Source organism: Myotis nattereri (genome assembly GCF_964212035.1).
Source record: "Myotis nattereri genome assembly, chromosome: 8".
Taxonomy (NCBI): domain Eukaryota; kingdom Metazoa; phylum Chordata; class Mammalia; order Chiroptera; family Vespertilionidae; genus Myotis; species Myotis nattereri.
The window spans coordinates 72,619,339-72,645,438 of record NC_138083.1 but is presented as its reverse complement, the minus strand read 5'-3'; the positions used below and the strand labels follow the sequence as shown (position 1 = coordinate 72,645,438).

The 26,100-nt window shown below is 59.1% G+C and overlaps 2 protein-coding genes across 3 annotated transcripts; one reads left to right on the top strand and one right to left on the bottom strand.

Annotated features, from left to right (window-relative positions):
- The first annotated feature begins 6,677 nt into the window (after positions 1-6,677).
- On the top strand, positions 6,678-19,424 carry LPIN3 (lipin 3). Its single transcript, XM_081097548.1, has 19 exons — positions 6,678-6,884; positions 8,057-8,152; positions 9,120-9,400; positions 9,588-9,671; positions 10,443-10,563; positions 10,726-10,999; positions 11,780-11,879; positions 12,016-12,176; positions 12,559-12,652; positions 12,745-12,814; positions 14,291-14,383; positions 14,461-14,504; positions 15,259-15,397; positions 16,303-16,451; positions 16,637-16,723; positions 17,222-17,374; positions 17,531-17,645; positions 17,719-17,822; positions 18,003-19,424. Exons 1-19 carry the CDS (start codon positions 6,693-6,695, stop codon positions 18,145-18,147), a joined length of 2,502 nt encoding a protein of 833 aa, XP_080953674.1. The 5' UTR covers positions 6,678-6,692; the 3' UTR covers positions 18,148-19,424.
- Positions 19,396-25,185, bottom strand: EMILIN3 (elastin microfibril interfacer 3; the record flags this gene model as incomplete). 2 transcript variants are annotated; one of them, XM_081097546.1, is made up of 4 exons in its annotated part: positions 19,396-21,757; positions 22,036-22,256; positions 23,489-23,611; positions 25,004-25,185. In XM_081097546.1, the coding sequence occupies 4 exons, from the start codon at positions 25,168-25,170 to the stop codon at positions 19,971-19,973; spliced, it is 2,298 nt and encodes a 765-aa protein (XP_080953672.1). In that variant the 3' UTR covers positions 19,396-19,970. The 2 variants fall into 2 exon arrangements, with proteins under 2 accessions (XP_080953672.1, XP_080953673.1); XM_081097547.1 differs by having other exon boundaries at positions 19,396-21,602; positions 22,007-22,256; positions 25,004-25,170.
- Positions 25,186-26,100: the final 915 nt, after the last annotated feature.

The following is a 26,100-nucleotide window of genomic DNA, read 5'->3' as shown; positions in this document are numbered from 1 at the left end:
TCCCCATGGCTAGAATAGGATAACTGCTGTTCCTACCTAGGTTTTGTGAGAATCCAATGAGACAATGCAAATGAAGAACTTAGCATTGTGCCTGGACCCAAGAAAGTGTCTGCAATTGCTAATGGGAGAGGGCAGGAGACATGCCAAGCAGGGAAAACATGAGCAAGAGCAGAGGCAGGAACGGGCCCAAGCAGGGCAGTGGGGCTGACAGAAGGGCCAAGGCCAAGCACAGAGGCCAGAGAGTCCAAGTTGCACGATGGAAGCAGCTGGGAGCAGGTGGAAACTGAATGTGGCAACACTGGGCAGGAGGCTGTCGCCGGCAGCAAATTCCACATGCTGGGTTCTCCTTGGCTGTTTGGCCAGGCACTGGGTTGCCAGGTTTAGCAAATAAAAATAAAGTCTGTCTTTAAATTTGAATTTCAGATAAACAACACATAATTTTAGTATCAGCGCGCCCCAAATATTGCATGGGACACACACTAAAAATAAAACACCTTATGTTATTGATCAGAAATTCAAACTTAATGAGGCATCCTTTATTTTTATTTGCTAAATCTGACAACTCTAGCCAGATACCAACTGCTTACCACCCAAACCCCGAGTCTGCATGCTGGAGGGAGAAGGTCCCAGATCCCTCTGCCTCCCTTCCCACCTTCACCAAGGCCATCAGGAGTGGTCCGAGCTGCAGGCCTGGGTGAGGGGGTCCTTTCACCTCATGCTAGCTCATCCAGCAACTAATCCTTGGGTCTGACTTAATGAAGCACAGAAGACCACCTAGTTCCATAGAGAAGGAAGTGCCACCTACAGTTCTGAGTTAATTAAGAAACCAACAGTTGCCAGTAGCAGGGGCCCATCCGGTGAGTGTACCCTGAGAGAGGAGAAAATAGCCTCTATCCGTCACCCCAGAAAGGGGCAAACACAAGCACCCATGGCAGAGTGGGCCCGGCCTCATTCAGTTCACGTGGGCATTATTTTCCCAGAGGCCGCCTGTCTCCCCTGCCTCATAATCACCAAATTTCTGATTTATAGTTCCAGAAACAAGCCTGTCAGAAACACAATTTCTGCAACAAACTTTATATCAACTCCCTCCACCCAATCTAACAAGAAACAATGAAGATAATTTGTGTTGCATCTTAAAAAAAATATGCCATAAACATTATTGAATGCTTAGTGTGTGCCCTGTGCTGTGTTTAGCATTTTGTTTGGCCCAGTAGTTCTCAGCCTTGGCTACACATTACAATCACCTGGAGAGGTGTTTTGTTTTGTTTATTTGTTTTTTAATTCCAATACCCCAGACATTGGTTCTTGCACCGGACACAGTGATTCCAATGGACAGTCCCTGACTTTGTTTATTCTGTTTAATCCTCACCACACAATCCGGAAAGGGAGGTTTTATCTCCATTTTGCAGATGAGAAAACTGAGGCTGGAAGAGGAGTAACTATGCATCTGCAGCCACAACCTCTGACCTCTCCTTCCTTCCTATCCTCACCGCAGGGATTGCGATGTTTCCAGGATCTCACTGTTATATATACTAGTTACAGCTAACGCTTCCACAGAGAGGTTTGTGGCATGGCACTGCCCTCTGGCCACTTTGAGATAGCTCTGCTCCCAACAAGGCTCTTCTGAAATACCAGCCAGACGCTGCCTGGGTTCAGAACTGACACCAAGTGACTTTTGCTAGAGCAAAGACAACGGAGGTTCCAGCCAGGTCCTGTCCTCTTGGGTCACAGAACCTCGTAGCCAGGTCTCACTCCCCACCGCCCAGCACTTCTGAGTCTGGCTCTTTGCCATTGTGCCCCACCCACCCTTCCAAGCCTTTCCTCAGTGCCCAGCCCCTCAAACAGCAAATTCCCTCACCTCCTGAGCCTTCTGAGCCATCTTCTTTGCAGGGCCCACATCCTGATAGGCTGTCCGAGAGGTCTTTTGATACAGGACAGACCGCGAACCACAGGTCCAAAAGGCGCAAGCCTCGCCGGCGGCTCGCGGACCGACGGATCTTTTCGGAAGTGCGCGCACCTGGGCTCACCTGTCCCAGTGGGTGGGGCTTGCCGGCCTGGAGAGGATACTTAGCTGGGCGAGAAGGCTGGTCATCGCTTGCCCTCTGCTGGCCAGTAGCGGTATTGAGCCTGCTGCTGCTCCACAGCGCGTCCAGTAGGTGGAATGAAGGGTGGGGGGGGGGGGGAGTGTGGGCATTCATTGAGCTCCTGTTGTATGCCCGGCACTGAACTGGGTGCTGGGGTGTAAGGATAAACGCGGAGTTCCAATTCAAAGGAAGAGGCAGACAATCATCATAGTCATTCGAGCAACTATGAAATTACAACTGTGGGCTGTGTGAGCATATGACAGATATGAGGGTCCTTCCTGTTCAGTCTGGGGTGGTAGAGGGGTCAGGGGAAACTGCCCCAAGGAGGTGACGTTTGAACACCAGGTACCTCACAAAGCCATTTCGTTTAGTGTCGAAAATCCTGCAAGGTGGCTCTCCCCTTGGACAAAGCAGAAAAGGGGCTCGGATTGGGGAAAACTTACCCAAAGGCACACAGCGAGCTGGCAGCAAAGCCAGGAGGATTTGAAGGGCCCCGCCTCGCCGCGGTTCCTGGAAGCGAGGCAGGTGGCCAGCCACCCGCACAATGCTTCCCGCAACTCCAGGGCGTGGGGCGGGGCAGGGGTGGAGCCCGAGGTCTGACCCCGCCCATACGCTATAAGTGCAAGGGCGGCCCTGGGCGTGGGGACTGGGCGTGGGGACTGGGCGGAGGTGGGGTCTTTGGGGGCGGGGGTGGAGTTGGAGCCCGCCCTGGGCTCGTGGAAGGGGCGGAGCCGGGATCTCTCCCGGTCCTAGAGGAGGCGGAAGTGCCAAGCGAGTGCGGGGCCAAGGACGCTTACCCGCTGACCCTGTGCACTCAGGTAGAGGCGGCGGCTCCGGGTCTCGGTGGTCCAGTGGGCAGCTCCAGAGGTAGGGCCCAACCCGGGCCTGCGAAGAGGTACCCCGCGCCCCGTCCCGCCTTGCCCCGCCCATCCGTCCTGCCATTCGAACCTCATTCCTTCCTGTTCTCGGGCCTGAGTCCGTCTCTAGCCAGAAGGGAACTCTCGAGGGCTGAGGAACTCACTTCGTCCTTGTTTCCGGCCCAGCGGGGGTGGAGGGGTGGGGGACCCTGGACATCCAGAACTTGGGATCAGGAGATAATGAGATGCAAAAACCTTTCGGGGTGGGCTGGCCCAGCGTCATCCCAGGCCGACTGACCTTGGGAGGTAACCCACCCATTCTGGTACTCAGTAGTCTCAGTGGCAAAGCAGGGGTGATCTTGCCCGGCCGGCCCTGAGGCTGGCCAGGTGGGGAGGGTAGCTGTGAAGGCGGCTGGGAACCTGGGGTTGGGCTTTTCCCTTTCCCTTATTCTCTTGCTCCCTCTGTTCCTAGATAGAGAACCCTGCCCCTACCTAGCCCCAAATCTGGGAGCCCCAAAAGCTGAAAGCTCCCACCCAGGGCAGCTTGCTCCGGCTTCCCCGTGGTGGACTTGTGTATTGGCTTGGGAGACCTGAGCGTGTTCCCAGAGCAGTCTCAGGCTTGGGCACCCTGTGAGGCCTGCCTGGATCCCACCTGCTCAGTTTGCAAACAGTGGGGTCACCATATCATGCAGGGCCTTGAATGGTGACTTAAGAAGTCTAAACTCTCACCTGTGAGCAGGGACAGTGCATTGGAGTCTGACCTGTAGTGTTGTCAGGACTAGCCTGGGTGAATGGGGCTGTCACAACGCCAGGAAAGATGCTGGTGCTGATAGGTGACATGTATGGGCATTTATTGCCTGTTAGTACTTTACTTGAATTATGTCATTAATTGCTCTTGCATCCCTTATGTTATCCCCATTCCAGAGGCTGAAACAGGCTTGGAGAGGTGAAGAGACTTGCCCAAGGTCACAGCTAGTGTCAGGGAGGGGGGATTGGAACCCAGACAATTTGGTGCCTTCCCCACGGTGTCCTGTTGCCATCTAGGATCTAGGCATCCGGTAATAAAGCCTTGACCTAGTTCAGCAGGAGGAGAAAGGAGGGACCAGATGAGCAGAAAATTGGGGAATGGGATTCAGAGGTTTTTTGGGGGTACCCATGAGTCCTGAGAGAAATTCAGCTGGCCTCGTTTGGGGAGAGTGAAGTATTTAATTTTAGATGTTAGTTCGAGGTGAAGGGTGACATAGGGGAGCCAAACAGAGCTTCCCTCCATCTGGGAAAGACTCAAGGCTGGGTCCTGGGGAGAGGAGATGCCTTCAGGGATGGGTGCAGGTAGGGGAAGGCAGCCAGAGCCTGGCTCACAGGAATCCCTCCAAATGCTGAGCAGACAGATGTGGGGGTCTCCATTCGAGGGTGGGAGAACAGACTGAGGAATGAATTCTAGGCTGAGAAGGGTTTAAGAAATTGAGGCCTTGTTTCATAGAAGGGGAAAATGAGGCCACAAAGTTCTTGCCTAAGGACATTGCGTGGGTGGATCACCCAGGACAATCCCCTGGGTGACATCTCTGCTGTTCAGCTCTTTCTACTACCTTCAGTGGCTCTCAACCACGGCCGATTTTGATAATGTTTAGAGACAATTTGATTGTCACAACTGGAGGAGGTGCTACTATTGGCATCTAGTGGGTAGAGACCAGGGATGCTGCTAACCATCCTGCAGTTCCCCCACAGCAAAGAATTATCCAGATTCAATTGTCACTGATTCCAAAGGTGAGAAACCTTGTACTTGGTCCAGCTCACGTTTCACCCCTCCCCCCAGCCTCGAGCTCCTTTGCCCTCAGCAGGGCAGATAGCTCAGGCCTGGGCCTCCAGCTGGGCAGACCTTTGCTCCCAGCCCTGGTCTGCCCCTCCCATGGTTGTTCCTTTATTTCTGGTGGCTTCTAGTGTCCTCTCTGCTTTTCCTGGGCACAGTGGGCTAGAGTCCTGCCCACCACATGCCTGCCTTGTCAGTTTGTCTGTCTCCCCAGACCTATGTTCAGTTTGGTGTTAGGTGGGGAGACACCAAAGTGGAAATTTTCACTTTGTTGCATTGTTGATAAAATATTTATTACACTTGAGTGGCATGCTCAGGGTCCAAAGATCTTCATTTTATCTCCATTTTCACTTTAGCAATTGAAATTGTACGTTTTGTTTGTGAAGCTCTACACTTCTCACAAGCTCCCAGGTGACGCTGGTGCTGCTGGGGATGGAGCACACTTTGAGTGGCAAGGTATTACAGGGCTGCACAGAGGGGGCTGTGGGCCGGGCTGCTCTCTCCACAGACAACTGTGGACCGAGGAGTGGAAGGAACCATGGCATGGAGTCAGGAAACCAGGATATGAGTCATCACCCCTTCGCCCCATCTATTGCCTCTTAGCTTAATAGAGTTTGGATAAATCACTTAACTTCTTTGAAGGCTGGTCTTGCATGGCCGGCGGTCCTCCAGGAATTCTGATTCAGGGTCTGAGAGAGGGAAGTGCCCTGTGGAAGCCGATGGCCTGTGTCCTGGCAGCCAGAGGGCAGTGGGCCACTGGCCTGGCCAGCGGGGACGGCAATGAGCTGAAGTTGGCAGACCGGCACCATGCCAGCGTGGAGGCGGCTCTCATTGTGGCTCTGGTTTTTCTCTTTGGTGGCCACGACCTCCTGCTTCTAGCTCACCGAGCTGTGCCTGGCGTGGGAAAGCTGGAGGGACAGGTCTGGCCGGGGGAAGGAGGAGAGCTTTGGTGCCACGGGCCAGTCCTGGGCCTGAATAGTGGCCTGAGGACTGGGGGTCGGGCCTGAGCACGATGGCCTAGAGACACCGGGGTCAGCTGTGGGCCGTGGATGGACTTCTCATCCTCCTAAGGAAACTGGGAAGGACTTGTAGTTGGAGCCTTAATCTGGGGGCTCCCTCCACCCACAGCTATAAGGAGATGAACCCAGGAAGAGAGCTGGGCAGAGCCTTAGGCACCTGCGGTGCTCCCACCCCAGGTACCTCACAAATCAGCCGAGATGGGCCAGCAAGGCCCCTTCCAATTCCTAGGACCAGGAGGCAGCAAGACAGCGGAACCCATTTCTCAGGTGGAAAAATTGAGACTCCTGTCTCCTTATTTACTGGGAGGATATCAGCCTGTAGGGTCCTTGCCTGTTACCCACAGGGGCCAGGGCCTGAAATGTCCTGAGCTGCCCCCCATGGACCCCAGGGAGGGGTGCCTGCCTCCTCCTATTCCCACAGTTGGGCCACCTAGGGTTCTGGGGCTCAAATCTCTGCTCCTCTCCTTACTAGTTGTGAGATCCCGGGCAATTCACTCCGCCTCTCAGCCTCAGCTGGCTTGTCTGTAAACAGGAATAATGACACCCACTCGGCTGTAGTTGTTGTGAAGAGGAAATGCGCCCTGTCACTGAGCACTGTGGTCATTATCATTACTCATGGCATTTAGAGGCTCAGAGAACCCCAGGTTGCCTTACCCTGCGCCCTCATTTCACAGATGTGGGCATCGGCACCTGGAGAAGGGAGGCAGCTGTCCAGGAGCCTCATGGCTGCTCAGTAGGTGAGCCAGAGCTAGAACCCACGTCTGCTGGCACCCCTCCCATCCTGTGACTGTGAAGGCGCTCCGAGGGCGACACACTGTAAGCCAGGGCACCCGGGGAGTGGGGGAGTCAAGATGCAAAGTCTTCCCATGGAGGGGCCGACACCAGGCCTTGGTCCCGGCACTGCCTCCCTTTGCCAGCCCCAGCCATGAACTACGTGGGCCAGCTGGCGGGGACCGTGTTTGGGACGGTGAAGGAGCTGTACCAGGGCCTGAACCCGGCCACACTGAGTGGTTGCATCGATGTGCTGGTGGTGGAGCAGGTGGACGGCTCCTTCCAGTGCTCGCCCTTCCACGTGCGCTTCGGCAAGCTGGGTGTCCTGCGGTCCCGGGAGAAGGTGGTGAGTGCTGGCCGCTGCCGAGGGCCACAAGGGCCACGGCCGGGTGGGCTTTGAGGCCGGGGCCGCCACGCAGTCCCAGGAGAGCGCCCAGGCCTCTCTGAGGGGGGAGCTGTCCTCTGAACAGGTTTCCTGCCTTCTGTATTTCCTTTGGTGGTTTTAGGTTAGTTTGGGGCTTTGATCCAAGGGGTTCCTGTTTTCCCCTAAAAGCAGCGTAGTGGAGCCATCAGACCTGAAGCTGAGTAACCCTTCGGCGTACTCAGACCTTCCCCGTGTGTTCTCGCAAGTGGCTTCCCCTGTGCAAGTGGTGTCTTCTGCCTGGTGATTCGATAGGAGGTGATAACACCATCCCCGGGCCAGGCCTGGGGGTGACCCTCGGAGGTTTGTTCCTCTCCCTTAGGAAACCTGCACTGTTGTCACTGGGCTCTGGTGTGTGAAAGGGGGTGTGGTGGGCCCAGACCCCTTCGCATGACTATGGACTGTCCAGAGTCACAGCAGAACCTTGTGGGAGACAGAATAGTGCCTTGTGGTTAAGAACTAGGCTCTGGGTTCACAGCCTCCTTTGGCTGCTTCCCAGAGAATTACTGAGCCCCTCCCAGCCTGTTTCCTCATCTGTAAAGTGGGAATACAGATGCCTCAGTTTCCTCATCTGTAAAGTGGGAATAATGACCGGAGCGGCTGCAAGGGGAGGCTGTGAAGATGAAACAAGATCGTCTAGAATAAAACGTGATGCAAGTGCCTAGGAAGCGGTCATTCTTACCATTGTGGGTCGAGCACTGCCCTGGGGCTGGGGACTCAACAGTGACAAGATGAATCACGTCCTTGTTCTCATGGGCTGTGGGAGAGAGAGGAACACAGAAACCAAAGCATAAACAAGGATACGGAGACCATGATACATGCATCAAAGCCTCGAGAAGGGGGAAGTGTGTTGGGGGAGGGGCACGGAGGCTCAGCCAGCCTCTCCGAGGAGGCAGCGACCCTCAGAGAGGGGAGCAGCAGGGGACGCTAAGGGCTGGGGAGACAGTTCCAGCAAATGCAGGGCTGGGGGCGGGGAGGCAGCAGGGAGCCCATCACCCGGACCCGCTGGGAGGACAACGCCCCAGTGGCCTGGAGTGTGGGAGTGAGGGCAGACGGCGGGGATCATGCGCCCCACGGCCCATCATGCCCTGCTACAGGTGGACATCGAGATCAATGGGGAGCCCGTGGACTTGCACATGAAGCTGGGGGACAGCGGGGAGGCCTTCTTTGTCCAGGAGCTGGAGAGTGATGAGGTAAGTACCTCTGTCCTTGACGGCACCTGCCCCTGCCCTGCACTAGTGCCCCCTCTGGGCGGGGCCTTGGGGTTTGTCACTGTCAGCAAGGGTCCGATGCAGGGGATAGATGGGTTAGTGCTGGCACGATCTGCTCCTGGAGCCTGGGTAGATTTGGGGGTGGGGGAGGGGACGAGGGCTGACTTACTCGCCAGGGAAAGTTGGGGAAGGTTTCTCAGAAGAGGACACTTGAGCTGGTCCCTGAAGGGTGAAAAGGAGGGAGCTGAGGCGTGGCTGGGGCTGAAGAGCATGAGGTGGCTTGTTCTGGATCTGGGGCCGGCTCAGTGCAGCTGGAACATGGAAGTGCGAGGGGGGAGGAAGAAGAGAGGGGTGTTTGCAGAGGGAGGCAGGCCCAGCACGAGCCAGCAGAGGTGTTTAAATAGTTTGAGCTTGACAAACTTTAACTGAGCCCTGTGCCAGACACTGCAGCGAACTCAGGTGAGGGGTGACCCCTGCTTCAAAGGAGGTTCCCAGACAAGCCTGGGAGACAGACACACAAATAGTGGCTGATGAAACCCTTTAGTCATTACAGTGAAGGGGGTTGGAACCGGGGATGAGAATAGTCAGGGCAAACTTCCTGGAGGAGGTGACGCCTGGCTAAGTCTTAAAAGGGAAGTAGGCGTTTACTGGGGCAGGTGTGGGCAGAGACGATGAGAGGCTGATGCCCAGGTCTGTCCAGACAGTGTGGTCCACACCCTGGGCTGTCGGGGATGCAGGCAGCCCCTGGGGTTAGGGCTGCTTTACCTCTGAGGGGCTCCGAGGCCAGCTGCAGTTACAAGGCCAGGCTGCTGCCACCGCTGTCCGGCCTCCATGCCTGTTTTCCTGACCCCAGATGAGCTCACTGCAGGGCCTGAGACACTGGCAGGGCTCAGGATGCCCGGTGACCAGAGCGGTCCCCCTGAGCTGTAGCCCCTGATCTTCTCCGCAGGAACACGTGCCCCCCCGCCTGTGCACGTCACCCTTACCTTGGGGAGGCCTGTCTGGGTTCCCCTCGGACTCCCAGCTGGGTACAGCCAGCGAATCCGAGCCCATCATCATGGGTGTGGCCTCCACGGGAAGGAAGAAGAGGCTTCGTAGGAGGAAACCCAGGTGGAAGGAGGACACGGTGGCGGACGATTCTAGTTCTGAGGAGCTGGAGGCAGGTGCTGAGAGTGAGCTGTCCCTGCTGGAGAAGCCGAGGCTGGAGACCACAGGATGTGTGGAGACCAGGTGGGGGCCAAGGGTGTGAGGATGCCAATCCGGGTTCAAGCACTGTTTCCTCTGCTGGTGCTGTGTGACCCTAGGCGAGGGCCTTGACCTCTCTGGGCTTTAGTTGCTTCACCTCCCCAAGCCCCTGACGTCCAGGCTCCCATGCCCTGTGCTGTCAGTGACCATTTATTTCCCCGTGGCCCCTCAGCAATATCCAGTTGGAAGAGGAGTCCTCGTCACTGCCTACAGACACCTACCCCTACTCCGATGGCGAGTGGCCCTCCCAGACCAGGTGAGAATCCAGGTGGGCCGCAGCGGGGGACTCAACACCAAGGTGGTTTCCCTTTACATTTTTCTAATAAATAATGACTTAGAATACATTTAATGTGTTTACCAGCCCCTTGTATAGCTCCTTCGTAAAGTGTTTAAGTTGTTTATCCATTTAAAAAAATTGTGGTGACATGCACGTAACATAAAATTTACCATTTTAGTCAGAGTAAAGTGCACAATTCAATGGCATCTAATAAATTTGTGATGTTGTGCCACCATCGAAGACAATCGCTATCTAGTTCCAGAATTTTTTCATCACTCCAAATGGGAATCCTATACCCATTAAGCCAGGGGTCCTCAAACTATGGCCCGCGGGCCACATCCAAATACAAATATTGTATTTGTTCCTGTTTTGTTTTTTTACTTAAAAATAAGATATGTGCAGTGTGCATAGGAATTTGTTCATAGTTTGTTTTTTTTTAAACTATAGTCCGGCCCTCCAACGGTCTGAGGGACAGTGAACTGGCCCCCTGTTTAAAAAGTTTGAGGACCCCTGCATTAAGCAGTCATAAACTTGCCCCTCCCTCCCCCTTTTTTTTTACTGGACTGCCTTCTTATTATTGATTTGTTGGGAGTTCTTTATATATTAATATATCCTTTATATATTCTGGGGATGCAACACAAGCATAAATATGTTTTGCAAATATTTTCCCCAGGCTCGGGCGGGGGGGGGGGGGGGGGGGCGGCGCGTGGCAGGCTGGTGTGGGCGTCTCTGAATTCTTGTTTCCTGCAGCCTTTCGTCGGAAGGGCTAACATCCCCTAAGAGTGACTCGGAGCTGGAGGTGAAGACCCCGGAGCCCAGCGCCCTGAGAGCTGAGTCGCACATGCAGTGGGCCTGGGGGAGGCTGCCTAAGGTGAGTTCCTCTGTGCCATCCCCCATCCCTGCCTTTCGGGGCTCCATGGCCCTGAGGATGAGGACTGGAGTGACAGACTGGGGCCAACTTCCCAAGGCCTTGTGGGGTGTGGGAGGCAGCCCCTGCCTCGGCCCTGCCCACATCCTTCCCATTTGTTTGAAGGTGGCCAAAGCTGAGAGGCCCATGTCCTCGATGGTCCCCGATGGCAGCACTGGAGCAGCCTCAGCTCAGGGAGAGCCCAGCACCCCTGACCTTCGTCCTGACACGGAGGTGCCCACTCTGATGGGTCCCCCTCTCCCTGCCCCCGAGAGAGAAAAAACCAAGACTCAGAGATCCGGGGATGCGGGTCTCTCTCCTGCCTCAAAATCATGGAGCTGGGCCGCTCTGGAGGGTCCGGCTCCCATGGGGCCGCCAGAGGGGTTCTCCAGGAGGAAAGGTGAGTGATGGCTGGACACCCCCCAGTGCTTCCCTGGCCTCACGTTACCTCCGGGGTGGACTCTGGGACATCAGGCGTGTTTTGAGCACCTACTGTGTGCCTGGCATTGTGTTTGACACCAGCCCTCATGGGGGCAGACAGATAATGCATACAAAAGCCAGGAAGAATGTTACAGGGATGATGTGGAATGTTACCGTTCACTGGGTGGGACGGGGCTATCTAGATCATGTGGTCAGGAAGGCCTCTGCAAGTGGGTGATGTTTGAGCTGAGACGTGAACAATGAAGACCTAGGCAAGTGAGGATCAGGGGAAGAGAGTTCTAGGCAGAGGGAATAGCATGTTTCAAAGCCATGAGATAGGAGAGAGGTTTCATGTTTAGGAACGGAGGCAGCTGGTGTGTCTTGAGCGAGGCCGGGGCGAGGGTTGGCAGAGGAGGCCAGGAGATAAGCAGGGCTGGACATTCTCGGCTCATCAGCTGGGATTATTCTGAGTGCACGGGAAGGCACTGGGTAGTCACTGGATACACGTGGCTATTCAAAATTACAACTACGTAACATTTTAAAAATGCCATTTCTCCATCACACCACATTTTAAGTGTGCTGATGGTCACCTGTGGCTGTTGGCTACTGGACTGGACTGCTGACATAGGACATTTCTAGCATCCTAGAAAGTCTACTGGACAGTGCTGCTTTAGGTGCTCCAAGAGAAGGGGGCCTCATACTGCTCACATGACTGAGCACGTGCTAGGTCTACAGCAAATGTCATCTCCTCTGCCCTCAGGCTCCCTGAAGAGAAGCCAGCACCTGGGCCCCAGTGACATCTACCTGGATGACTTGTCCTCTCTGGACTCTGAGAATGCAGCCCTTTACTTCCCCAAGAGGTGCCTGGGTTCTGGGTGCTAGTGGCTTGGGATCAGGACTGGTGGGGCCAGGGGTGGCTGTCAGGGGCTTGAGAGGGGTGAGGCCATCCTCCCAGCCTCCTTGTATTCATGTCACTGCTGACCCCTTTCCCCACAGTGACTGTGGGCTGGGGCCCAGGAGGTGGAGTGAACCCGGTAGCCAGAAGCCAATGGGGGGCCCCAACCCCGAACAGGAACCAGAACCCACTCCGGACACAGTGGACACGATCGTGCTATCTCTCTGTGGAGGACTGGCTGACAGCCGGGACATTTCCCTGGGTATGTCCAACCATGAGCCCTTCTAAGGACTGGCCCTGAGCCTGGGGGCTGGGGAGAGCAGGGAGGACCCCAGAGGGTGGGGCAGTCGAGGGGTGAGGCTGGGCCAGGCTCCCTGCATTCTCTGCCCTGTGGAGCTCACATTCAGCCAGCAAGGATGGGGCATTCCCAAGGCCCCCTGAAACCAAGGCCGGATGCTTAGCTATGGATTATCCTGTGAGTCCAGGATGGCCGGTGCCTGGGGTGGGAATGGCAGGTGCAAAATCACAGGAGGAGCCCTGTGCGAGGCCTGAGGGGTAGAGTGCGGAGGGACCCGGAGAGACTAGGGCAGTGGGTCATGCGGGATGTATCCGCCCCTCCCCTCACTCTCTGCCTCTGTGCCCAGAGAAGTTCAACAAGCACATAGTCTCCTACCAGGACCTCGTCCAAAACCCTGGCCTCTTGGACGACCCAAACCTGGTGGTGAAAATCAATGAGAAGTAAGTCCCAGGGCTGGGCTGCTGGCTGCCACAGGAGTCACCCTGCCTCCTTCATGGCCCTGCAGCTCCTACACCCTGTTCTGTCCCTCCAGGCACTATAACTGGGCTGTGGCTGCCCCCATGGTCCTCTCCCTCCAAGCCTTCCAGAAGAACTTGCCCAAGGTAATGGTTAGAGCACCACGGGGCCTCCTGGGGAAAGGGGCCATGGCCTCAGGGTAGGGTGCCTTTAGCCAGGAAGTGGAGGGTGGGCAGAGATGGGCCTGGGGCTGGCGGATTGCAAGACCCACTCTGGGAGAGGAGACCCCTGAAGCCTCCTCCCTTCTGTGTGGACAGAGCCACCCCCTTCCCTGGTTTCCTGGCGTAGCTGAATCCCACTGGATTTGGACATTACTTCAAAGGCGCTCAGGACAAACCAGAGGGGAGATGGAGGTGCCACTCCTCACCTGACCCTGAGAACCTCTGAGGCTGGGCTGCAGGTGTTTGCCCGCTCTATCAGCACACATTTGTTATCTACCTACTATGTGCCAGGGACAGTCATGCCCTCAAAGAAAGACAGTTAAAGACTCAGCCAGGTGAACGTAAAATTGAGTTGTGAGTATTGGGAAGGAGAGGTCTGGATTGCTTTGAGAGCCTCAACAGGGAAGTTTGCTGAGCAAGTGCTTCCTGGGCAGAGATGGGAAAGATGAGTAAGCCTTGGCAGGAACAGCATGTACGGATGCTCAGAGGTGGGAAGGAACCTAGCCTCTTCAGTCCCTCCTTGAGCCTCCACCCTGTCCTGCCCTGCACCTGCCCCTTCTGCCCTTCTGGAAGTGGCCCAGGGCCCTGCCCTGGTCTATTGTTCTCCATTTGCTTAGCGTTGCCCAAAGAACATCACTAACCAGACGGAGACAGCTGGTGCCTCCCTTGAGTGATGCTGAGCTCCATCCTCTGGCTGGCTCTGGCGCTGAGCTAGTACCACAGCCTGTGAGAAGGAAGAGGGTCGCTCTCCTGCTTGGCTGTCCTCACCTGGACATACCCACCATTGAGGTCCCTGGGAGACTGCCTCAGCCTGTTCCCAGCTCAAGTGGGCACCCTGGCCGACCCACGCCAAGCCCATGTCCTCCTGGCGTGGGTGTACCATTCTGTGTTTGTGGGAAGCACAGATCTAATCAGTATTTTCCACAAGCTCATGTTACCCCCACCAGACAGGAATGGTAACATACAGAGGGCGCATTTATGGGATAGAATCACTGACCTTACGAGTTGCCTGTGTTGGTCTTGGAGGTTGCAGGGAGGACTGGCCCTAGACTGTCCTTCCTGCTGTCACTTGGCGGCTTCATGCAGGGAGTACCAGATCTTGAGAAACTCCCACAGCACTGCCTTCAGCTACTCTGGAGAAGCTGACCCACAAGCTTTAGAAGCCGGGCCGAGGCTGGGCCAGAGGCAGGGGTCAGGGCTGGGATGGAGTGGCCCTTGGTCTCCTGTGCTTACTTACACGAAACCCAGGATGGTGGTGGGTATGCTCCCTCAGCCTCCAATGTTGGCAGCACCTTGCTTGAAGGTCAGCCCCAGGCCCTGGGCTTATGGTGGCCCCAAGGGCAGTCTAAGGTGGATTTGTGTGATGCCGGGGGAAATGCCATGGACTTTATCTGCCCACAGAGCACCGTGGACAAGCTGGAGAAGGAGAAAATGCCCAGGAAGGGTGGGCGGTGGTGGTTTTCCTGGCGACGCAGGGACTTCCCGGCCGAGGAGGTGGGTGGTCACGGTCCCAGGGTGGGGTCAGCCCAGGCAGGAGCTCACTGTTCACTGGATGGATGTTCTTCCCATAGAGGAGTGCCCCGAGGGAGAAGACCACAGCCAGGGAGGCACGGGGGTGAGTTGCTGTCTTGGCTGGGGTTGGGGAGGATTGCTATTGGAGGGCCTGAGTGGTGCAGGCACCCCTCCCCCAGCCAGGGTTCTCTATCACTCTCTAATCACTCCTATAGCCTTTCTTTCTCCTGAGAAATGCCCCCATTTCACAGATGGGAAAACTGATACTTCGAGATATACCAAAGGTCCCACCGCCGAAAAATGGCAGAGCTGGAATGGGTGCCTGGACTCCTGGCCCAGACGAGGGGTTACTGTATTAAGGAGAGCAGGGCCTCTCCTCTCCTCCAGGGGCCGGCTGATCTTGCTTCCTTTTTTACCTCTGAACTGAGCCAGAATGCCCAAGGTTTGGGGTGGGGGTAGAGGTGGGGGAGGGGGGCAGAAGGTGGCCAAGGTGAATCAACTGAAGCTAAAGCAAGTAAGGTTGGGCGTAAACCCTAAAACACATTTCTGGGTTTTCAGGTAAATATCCCCAGGCAGGTCTGGCCTCCTGGCTGTGGAGAGGCACTGAGGGCTGAGAGCCCGGGCCTTGGCTCCGGCTCTGCCACCACCTTTCTGGGTCTAGCCTGCCGGCCCACATCCTTAGTCTGCTACCACCCCCAAAATGGGTGGCACCTAGAGGGAGCGGTTTCTGGTCCCCTGGGTAGTCTCTGGAGGGGCAGGGACAGGCCCAGGCTCCTTGTGGCCTGGGTGGAGGGGTGTCTATTGGGAGTGCAGTGCCTTCGGCTGGCGGAGGTGCCTGAGAGCTGCGCTGCCCGCAGGGAGAAGACTGATGTCCTGAGTAGCGAGGATGACGCCCCTGAGAGCCCTGTCATCCTGGAGGCTCCCTCCCTGCCGACCTTGCCTCCAGCCTACTCTCCTGCCTACAAGAAGTCCCTCCGCCTCTCCTCTGATCAGATCGTAAGTGTCCATGTGGGATGGTGGGGGTGGTGATAACTCTGTCACAGAGCCCCACAGTCACTAAAGCCCAGAATCCAAGGCCTCAGCAGCTAAACAGCCTCTGCTTGAATACCTCCAGGGGCAGGGGGCTCACTTCTTTACATGCCAGTCCATTTCTCTGTCAAATGCCCTCACTGGAGAAGCCCTCGCTAGGCCTACAATATCAACCTGCAGTGGGTGGGCTGGCTCCGCTCTAGCCCTTGGAAGTAAATGTTGATGACAGCCCTTCAGATTGGCCCTGGATTCGCGTCTTTGAGCTCAGTAACAGGTGGCTCCTGAAGTAAGGAAGTTTTCTCTCTGAGTATGACTCCATGGCCAGGGAGGTGCCTGGGGGCCTGGCCGGCCTGGTACAGAGCAGCTGCCACCTGTGTGGTACCAGGACTCACACCGGCTGTGGCTGAGCTGCCCTGGTCCTTCTCTGTGGACCAAGGAAAGGGCTAGGGTCTCTCTCTGGGGATGTCACAGGTATTCTAGCCTCAGGCAGGGGCTGCCTGTGATGGTCCCCACAGGGCCTTCCTATACATGAGGTGTCTCCCTGTCAAGGGCAACGCCAGCCTTGGGGCTGACCTGAGAAACTTGAGTGGGAGCCTCGGGCCAGGCTTTGTCCTCGAGCTTCACCCCAAAGGAACACAGAGGGAGGTTAGGGCTCCTGTGCCCGGCACTGTGCGGGCCCCCCAGCACTCTTTCACTGCCTCGTCGGGGCCACCCTCTCTCTGCCCACGTGGCTCTCTCTGATGGATTCAGGCAGGTTCTCTGAGCTGGGAAGGAGAGGCCTGGGGATTGAAGGCCACAGTTTGGGGTGGCAAAGGGTGGACAGTGCCTGGCTGAGGCTGATCACAGCTCCCCCCACCTTTGCCCGGCCCCAGCGGCAGCTGAACCTGCAAGAAGGTGCCAACGACGTGGTCTTCAGCGTGACAACCCAGTACCAGGGTACCTGTCGCTGCAGGGCCACCATCTACCTGTGGAAGTGGGACGACAAGGTGGTCATCTCGGACATCGATGGTACCATCACCAAGTGAGGCCTGGTTGGTGGGGGAGAGGGAGGGCCTGGAAATGTGCCTCCCTCTGTGCTGGGGGGCAGGGGCCAGGGAGAGAGGCCCCCCCCCAGTGCACTATCTTGGGGCTGGGGGCTGGGGCCCATGCATGTAACATGAGGGCCACATGAGGCTGCCTTGGAGTGACCCCTCCTCTGGGATCTAGGTCGGATGCTCTGGGCCACATTCTGCCCCAGCTGGGGAAAGACTGGACGCACCAGGGCATCACGAGTCTCTACCACAAAATCCACCTGTGAGTGCTGGGGCTGGGGCTGGGGCTGGGGCAGGGCCCCAGGGAGGAAGGCACAGGACAGTTTAGGCCACCATAGCCTCGGCCCTGGGGAGCCAGGCTTGGGGACCGGCAGGGCCCAGAGAGGAAGAAGCTGGGCCATGTCGCTGGAGTGCTGAGACCCGCCCACCAGTCCTCCTGAGGAAGACTCCTTCCCTGGGGTCTGGGGTCTGGGTCTGACTGCTGGACTTCATGCTCCAGAGGAAGTCTGCGGACTTGCTCACACCCTTGTCCGTCTCGGTCCGCCTGGGCCTCGGACTCTGTCCATGCTCCCTCTCCCGAGGCCGCCTCTCGGCCTGCCCAGCTGTTCTCCTGGACCGCTCCCTGCAAAGGCCTCTGGGTTGAGAGGCTTCAGCTGAGCTGGCTGAGGCCAAGAGGGCAGGATGGGTGGTGTCACCTTCCCTGCGCCGGGCCAGGCCCCCTGGTCCCTGATGGCTCTGTGCCACCTGTCTCCACCCCCAGCAACGGGTACAAGTTCCTGTACTGCTCAGCGCGGGCCATCGGCATGGCTGACCTCACCAAGGGGTACCTACAGTGGGTGACCGAGCGGGGCTGCGGCCTCCCTAAGGGCCCCATCCTGCTGTCTCCCAGCAGCCTCTTCTCCGCCCTGCACAGGTAACCCCCTGCACGATACGCGCCCACAGCCCTGGAGGGGGGGTGCGGGCCCACTGCCAGCCCAGGCCGGCACTGGGCCTGTGTCACCTGACCCTGCCGTCCTCCGATTGCTACCCCTCCCCGGCTGCCTTCCCTGCCCTGGCCCCGGCTCCCCAGGGAGGTGATTGAGAAGAAGCCGGAGGTGTTCAAGATCGCCTGCCTGAGCGACGTCCAGCAGTTGTTTCTGCCCCACGGACAGCCCTTCTATGCCGCCTTTGGGAACAGACCCAATGTGAGTGTCTCCTCCCCGAGCTGAGGCACCTCTCCCCACCCGCAGCCCACCAGCCCCTCCTTGTCTCCCACAGGACGTCACTGCCTACCGGCAGGTGGGCCTACCTGAGTCTCGGATCTTCACAGTCAACCCCCGGGGAGAGCTCATCCAGGAGCCCATGAAGAACCACAAATCCACGTGAGGCCAAACCCTGCCCTGTGTCCCCAGGCCCTGCCATGTCCCCACACCCCAGCCTCTGCCTGGGCCCCAATTCCAGCTCTGCAGAGGGGCCTCTGGGGTGCAGTCGGCCTGACGTGACGGGGGCCGTGGTCTGGCGACAGCTCAGGCCCTTCAGTGCCGGCCCTGTTTTGCCCACAGGTACAAGCGGCTCAGCGAGGTGGTTGAGCTCCTCTTCCCGCCCTTGGACCGTGGCCCCAGCACAGACCTGGCCAACCCTGAATACAGCAGCTTCTGCTACTGGCGGGAGCCACTGACCACTGTGGACCTTGACACCCTGGCCTGACACCCCTTTCTCCCTGGCCTGGCCCAGAACTGACTGGGAATCCCAGGACATCGGGCGTTGGAAGCTGGGTGCCATAGGACCAACCGGACGCGGAGGAGGGGAGATGAGGGCTGGTTGGCAACCTCTCTCCTCCCTATCCTGTCTCTTGCCTCTGCTAGCGGAGCTGCAGGGGGTGGGGCCGCTGTTCCCAGCCTCAGCTGGCCTGTGGCAATTAAATGACTGTCACCTGTCCCTTGCCGCGTTCTCTGAGCCCTTGATGTCTCTGTCCCCATCACTCTGAGACTTTGCCTCAACTCCTGCTGGGACAGAGACAAGAGGGAGGCCCCACTGAGGCTTGAGAGCTGTAGGCGCAGGGAAGGTTGGCGGCAGCAGTGGGGCACAGATTAGCATCTGGGAGGAACACAGTGTCCCCCCACCCCTTCAGGGAGCCTCTGAGGCCAGACCCTTACATAGCCCTGGCCCGTTCCCACAGCTCTGGGGCCAGACACCTCAGCATGTCCCCTGAGGATGCAGCCCCAAATCCTGCCAAGCAGGTGGGGTTGGCCTGCCGCCCTCCCCAAGTTCAGTGCCCACACAGCTGCTGAGCAAGCTCTTGCCCAAGGAGCTGTGGGAAGCAGGACTGACGCCCGCTGCAGTCATCCCTCCCACTGTCTTTGGGGAAGAAAGTACCTTTAGTTTAGAAAGGCTAAAAGCTTTAATCCAGGCCCACCCTCCCCCAACAGCACCAAGTGGAGGGCAGAATTCCAAATGTCGAGAAGCCAGAAGGCAGGGCTACTGGAACCTGCAAAACGGCACAGGAGGGCCCCTGCTGCCGTGGGGAAACTGAGACCAGGCGCCTCAGCAGACAGGCCTCAGGGTCTCTGGGAACTGTGCAGGCCAGAGGAGCGCTTGTATTTTCAGATTGTTCCTCGGTCATGTTCTACCTGAATTCCTCATGACTTCATGAACATCCAGGCGGGGCTGGGTCTGCAAGGATTCTGGAAACTAGGGCTGGAGCCCTCTCCCTCCAGCCATGGCCTTCTGCCCAGGGCCTGGCCTCATTCAGGCCATGACATACATGAGAGCGGCCCTAAAGATTTCCCCACACACACGGAAAGGAGAGGACTACGTGGGGCCCAGAGTGCCTGAAAACATCGTTGGGGAAGAGAAGGAAGCGCATAAATTGCACGGGATCCCCAAACAGACCACCTGGGCCCAATCCTGTCCTCTGGGAAGCGACAGCTCCCTAAGCCCTCACCTGTGGGTGGGTCAAAAGGAATAAAGAGAACTCGTGCCTGAGTCTGTGCTTCTGTTCTGCCCGGAAGGACCTGTGGTGGTGGAAGCCTCTGGTCCTTGGTTCAGAAATAGCATCTGTGAAGCTGCCAGGTGTGAGGACAGTGCCAATGGGCAGCACCTTCCTGCAGATGACAGGGGAGAGAAGCTAAGGGGACAAAGGAACCAGGAGCCTCCATGGCCTCGGGCCGACTGCCCGTGGGCAAAGGGAGATGTGGACAGGCCACTGTCTGAGAATGGACCTGCAGTCTTTGCCCAGATGCCAACTCATGTCTGCAGAAGGGCAAGTGGCAAACTGGATTGTGAGGTCTCCTAGGTGCACCCTTGCCTGCAGGCATGTTGTACTCGCCTTGACCACTATCCTGAACTGTCCAGTTGGTGCGGCAGTGAGCATGGGTGCTGATGTCTGAGACATTCACGTGGAGCTGGACCAAGACTGTTCCTTCAGTAGCCTCTGCAATGGCCAAGGGAGGCTGGGAAGCATGGTCTGGGCTCTGGGGTGATGTCCCCAGGGTTGGTAGGATCTGGGTGTTGGGTCCAGTCCAGCCTGCCTAGTTGGCCCGCCCTGGCCGCCCCTGCTCAGCCAGCTGGGCTTGGCAATCTAGCAGGTCATCCCGGAGGCGGGCAATGTCCTGTGCGTGCTGGGCCAGCGTGCGATTCAGCTGATCCACATGGCTCCAGAGGCCCTCCCTGGGCCTGAGTGAATCAGTGGGCAAGCTGTTCAGGTCTGCAGCCATTGGGCCCAGCTTCCCGCACACACCCTCCACTTGTGCCACCCTCTGATCGAAATGGCCCACTGCCAGCTGGAGTTCCTGGGCTGTGTCCTGGCAGCGGCTCAGGCCGCCAGCCACATCGGCCACACCGGCCTTGAGTTGCTCCAGCTCCCCCCGCAGGCTCAGGACCTGCCTGTGGCCAGCTCGAAGCCGTGAGCCTTGGCTGCTGACCTGCTCCTGGATGGCGTGGACCTCGGCCTCCACCTTGCGTTCCCGCTCATCCAGGGAGGTGTTGGTGGCTAAGAAGGCATCGGAGTACTGGCTGACGGAGTCGCTGAGGCCTGTGAGTGACTTGCTCACGGAGTTCAGATTGACCTTGAGCAGGGTGATCTCGCCCTGGAGTGAGCTGCCCGTTGCTTCTGCCAGCTGCCCCTGGACCTCGGCCACAGTGCCATTGAGCTGCTGGAGTAAGGCTGTGTGGCTGGCCACCTGGCGGAGAAGGACCTCAATCTGGCTCTGCCAGGCCTTCACCTCTGCCACGAGGTTGTTCAGAGCAGCTGAGGTGGTGCTGGGGGTACATGAGGTCTCCAGCGAAACCAGCCGTTGTTCCAGCACAGCGAGTTCTGTCTGCACCAGGGGCCCTGCCGGCCTGCCTGGTGGGGTACTGTCACGGCTTAGCTCCCCAGCCAGTGTCAGCAGGCGCTCCTCCAGGCTGTGCACACGCTCTTCCAGCAGGGTCCTGAAACCGCCCCCGCCCCTGCCCCCCTCCTTCACCCCCTGACAGCAGCCCCTCCCTCCACTCTCTGTCCCATTGAGGGTCTCCAGGCCCTCAAGAAATCCATCCACACCCCCCTCGAGCATGGCAGCAGAGAGCCGCGTGAGCTCATCCCTGGTGCTGGGGCCATGGCCTCTTTGGACCTCGGTGACGGCCTGTAGGTTGCTCTCGAGGCTGTCCATGCGGGCACTGACCGAGGCTAGCTGGCTGCAGCAGCTGCCCCTACCAGCCACGCTCAGGCCCTGCAGCCGGGTGCCCAGCTGTGAGAGCTCCCGGCGCAGGGCCAGCTCCCGGCCATCCAGGCTCTGGTGCAGCCTCAGGCTGGCCGCCTGACCTTCCTCGCACTGCTGCCGCACCTCCTGCACCCGCAGGTCGCATGTGCTCTGGACGCCTTGCAGCTTCTGCTCGAAGCCATCCAGCAGGCTCCCCCAGAGTTGATGCAGCCGTCGGTCCACATATTCGTCCAACAGGGCCAGGGAGGTGAGCGGAGATGGGGGCGCCTCCCGAAGCTGCTGCAGGCGGGCCTCGTGGCCGAGGGCCAGCCCATGCACCTCGTCCAGCAGCTGCACCTTGGTCCGCAGTGTGTTGCTCACCTCTGTCACCTTGTTCAAGATCTCATCCAGAGGAGGTGTGAGTGGCCTTCCAGCTCTGTCTCCAGGGTTCACAAACCCCTCGGGGATGCCTCCAAAGCCCACCTGGGGATCGGGAGCTCTGGGGCCACCGGTCATCCTGTTGGGGTCCTCGTGGCTGGCCACCAGGCCGCTGAGGGTACCATATGCTTGCGCCAGGCGCTGGACATCACCCTCCAGGCGTTCCAGCCGCTCACCAAACAACCCCAGGCCTTTCCTTCCTGGGAAAGAGAAGGAGAGAACCCCGGGGCGGGATCACTGGCCTGGCTCTCTCAGCTTGTCCTGGTACCAAGCCACCTGAGAGATTTTCTGTGCTAAGCCAACCTTGCTGGGCATACCTCTGTCACTTTGGGGAGGGGGCCTGGGGGCTCACCCTTTTGCCCAGCACAAGATGCACCCTCCCTAGCCCTGCCCAAGCTCAGCTAGTTTGGGTCAGTCCCCTTCCCACCTCCCCCAAGAAACCCAACCACCTTGGTAGGGTCTCCATGGGCAGACTCACCGTAAGGGCTGGGGGTGGCCCTGCTAGGAGGGGGCCTGGGGCCTGGGCTCAGCGGCCCGGAGGGGATCTGGGGCTCAGGCTCCGACTGGGGCGGGGCGGCCCCGTGGTCTGTGAGGTGCTCGGGGCAGCCTTCTCCGGTGAGCCCAGGGCAGCAACGCCAGGAGAGTTCCGTCACCTTCTTGTAGCCGACCTTGTATTTGGGCCTGAGCACTGTGCGGTACCTGGGCCAGGGATGGGGAGAGGGCAGGGCTCTGTGTCTGTGGGCTGAGGCGCCTGCCTCCTGTCAGGTGACCTTGACCCTGGCTGGTATTCAGGGCCACTCTCAGACACTTGGATATAGTCTAGGTGTCTCCCTGCCTCCACCACACCCCCAGGGGTTTCCTTTCCTGTGCTGAAGGCGACAGGGCCGAGGGATGGAAGCAGGCCTTGCCAAGGCGCAGAGATGGGCTAGGGGAACGCAGGAAAAGGGGAACAAGAATTTAGCGCCAAGGCTCCCCAGGTCACCTGGACACCCTTGAGCTCATACTGCCATCAGAAATTTCACTGTGGCTTTGGTGGAACCTTGAAGAATTCTGACAAAGGTGTACTGCCCTGGAGCTGGGCAAGCAGCTCCTCTCACTGCCCGGGGGCCACTGTGGGCTCCCATCAGCTCCCCCGTTCTCTCCACTCCTTCCTACCCTACTCTGGAAACTCAGCTCTGGTCATGGAGGCTGGTGACAAGGTACCTCTGATTTTGAGCACAGCGGTGAAGGGCCCAGGTGGAAGGCAGAGCAGGGGCCACTCCCTCAGCTGTTCACCAACTGAAGGCATGACTGGGGCATGTGCCCAAGGATCCCAAGTACACAGGCTTGTATTCAGACCTGCATCTGAGCCTCTCCAAGTACAGACCTGAGCATCCCACCTATGGGGGATATACCACACATCCTCACGTGGCCCCATCTGGCCAGTCGGAGGCCCCTGGCTGGTATTCAGGGCCACTCTCAGACACAGGATACAGTCTAGATGTCTTCCTGCCTCCACAACACCCTGTCACCTTCCTTTCCTGTGCCAAAGGTGACAGGGCCGAGTGATGGGAGCAGGCCCTTCCCATACCCTCACCCCTGGCCTGCCTTCTCCACATCACCACAGCCCTCCTTGAGTCTGCCCGGGGCCCCTTTGGCATCAACCACTGCCAGTGTGACCCTATGCTCTCCCCTGTGCCCCCCACCCCCAACCCTTGCCCCTGCTTCTTCCTTGCCTGGTGCTGCCTCTCCCCTAGAAACCCTCCCCTGGTGCCCCTGTGGGCTCTGACCAGATCAGCCTGCCCCCGATTCCTCCCTGGCCCCCTCCACCCGGCTGGTGTGGGTTCTAAGAGAGTTGCAGCCCTTGTAGAGCTGGCTGCTGCTCTCAGCTTAAGGCAGGCCTGGGGCATGGGCCCAGGGATCCTGAGTGGGTGGGATGGGGGTGCACTCACGTGACTGTCCCGGGGCACTTGGGCCCCCATCCACACTGCCGGTACTCAGCCTTTATGTAGCTCTCTGCTCCCTCCTGTAGGACACAGGTCACATTCCTGTGCACCACGTAGGCGCAGAGGGCCCTGCAGGGGAGAATGGCATCCTTGGAATATCTGGCCTGGGCTGGGCCACTGAAGCTCCTACACCCCCTCCTCCATCTGTAGGCCTCAGCAGATGTGGCCCCCATCTTTTCTCCTTATTGCTGGGAGCCAGGGCCCTGGGCCTGGGGTCCCGCCCACTGCTGGTCTCGCTGGTTCCAGCCTCCCCACTGGGTTGGTCACTGGGTTCAGCTCTGTACTGAACCAGGAGTCTAGTGCAGCTGCCCTTCCCTGGTCTGGCCTCTGCCCTCCCTGCCTGGAGAAGAGACCCACCCTGGATTCCCCACCGAGGGCTTTGCCACATTCCAACTCCTTCACTGGCTCTCACCTCCTCACCTTAGCACTGGAGGTGTCTGAGGTCTCAATATAGTTCACGAGGCCTTTGAAATCACCCTTCTCTCTTCCTCCCCTGACCGACTCCTGGGGCAATGCACCCACCTTGTACCTTTCTGCTCCCTGCCTCTGTTCCGGTTCCTCATCCTCAGATCACTTCTTCTACTGCCTCCTCCAGGAAGCCTGCTCTGATGTGCCCAGGCCCACTGAGTGTCTGCTATTGGCCGACACTCCAATACCTCTGAAATGCAGCTAGTGCTCAAATGCAGCTAGCACCCCAGGCAGAGCCCCTAACTCACCTGGAGACCAGTTGGCATGCCACTGCCTAGGAAAGACCAGAGGCTGAGACAGGGGAGGAGCAACAACCCCACTTACTGGCCACAAGGGCTGGGGTGGCGGCTGCCTGGCATAAACCAGCCACCTGTGGACTGCTGTGGAGCTCTGGAGCCACAACATGAACCCAGGACCCAGGAATCCCAACTAGCTCTGTGGCCCACCCACGTTGGGGCTGCCAAGGGGCTGCTGGGGCCCGGCGGACCGAGGGACAGGGAGGGCCGCCGGGCGCAGGGCTCCATCTCCGACCTGGTGGGGCAGGGGAGTGGTCGAGGCCCGCGCTCCGAATGTGTGTGTGTGTGTGTGTGTGTGTGTGTGTGTGTGTGTGTCAGAGAGAGAGAGAGAGAGAGAGCGCGCCCCGCGTGCGGACCGCCCTCCCTCCCTTCCCTCCACCTGGTCCGCTGCGTCCGGGTTGCACACAGCGCAGCTGGAAAATGTTACTTCGCTGGAAAGGTTTCCGCGGGCACTGCCAGGATCCCCGCCGCCGCGCCAGGCCCCTCGGCTTCCTTCTCTTGGCCAGTCCCGCAGCCGCCCGAGGCGTGGGGCACCCGCCCGGCACAAGCTTCGCCCCGGGAGCCGCCCCCTCCGCGCCGCGGCCTCGGGTGCCCGCGCCCTCCCGCCTCCGCGCGCGGCGGGGCAGGTGGGAGCGGCGCCGCGGGGCCGGCCCTCCCGTCCCTCCCGTTTCCCGCCCGCCGCGCGGCCCGCGCTTACTTGTGCGGCCCCGGGCGCAGTCGCGGGCGCCATCCCGTCGTGTAGAGGCTGTAGCGGGACGCACCGGGCGGCGCGGGCCGCGCGAGGAGCGGGGTGCCCTTGGCCTGCGCCCCCGAGAGCAGCGCCGCGACGGCGCACAACCAGACCGGCAGGCGACGGCGGCCCATCGCCGCCCCCGCGTCCCCACCTGGCCCCGCGCGGGGCCCCCGCCCGTGTCCGCCCGCCGCGCCGCGCCGCCGCCTGGGTCCCGCCGCCGCTCGCGGCCCCGGGAGCTCGCTGGCTCCGCCGCCTGGCGCTCCGAAGCGGCTGCGTCCGTGGAGTGGTCGGCGCTGCGCGCGGCTAGGGCCGCGGAGGGGAGGCGGGAGGCGGGCTCTGCGCGGATTAGCATAAACTTGGGGCCGCGTCGCTCTCCTCCGCCGGCCCCCTCTCTGCCGCCAGCCCCCCGCCCCGCTCCGAGCTGACGCGCGAGGGGCCGCCCGCAAGGAAGAGGTTAAGAAGGGAGCAGCCCCAGGGTGGCGGGGGCGCCGGCCGTCACGCCCTGGGAGGCCCCCCAAGCTCACCCATCCACATGCACCGGAGAGAAGCAGAGCCAAACCCCTGGGCTGGGCTGGGTGCGGGGCTCTCGGGAGCCGCCCACCATCCGCCCGACACATTGGTCCTTAAAACCCATTGTGCACCTGGGACCGCCTTGGTCCAGGGCTGCGGAGCTGAGATGACCGTGTTTTGCGCCCGCCAGCAACACGTCCTCAGCCACCGCGTTGGAATAGGCCCCGGGCCTTCCCCGTGGGCTAGCTCTGCCTCCAGGCACCCGTCACTGTCCGGAGGGGCCCAGGACACCTGATAACTCTGCGATGGCCTCCCCGGCATGTTGACTCCTCCTCGCTAAGCCTCTGCAACCTCATCTGGTGGCTGTCCCTCTGGTTTCCTGGTGGGGTCGGTGTTATCTGTCTCCCTTAGCCAGGGAGCTCCGCTTCTTTTGGTGCATCTGAAGCTCGTGGCTAGCTGTACCACGGCACCGGCTCATGGTTAGCGTCTGGTCAAAGAAAACCTTCAGGTGTTTCTCACAAAGAGCTGCTGTTGAGCCAGGCTTCCTCCAT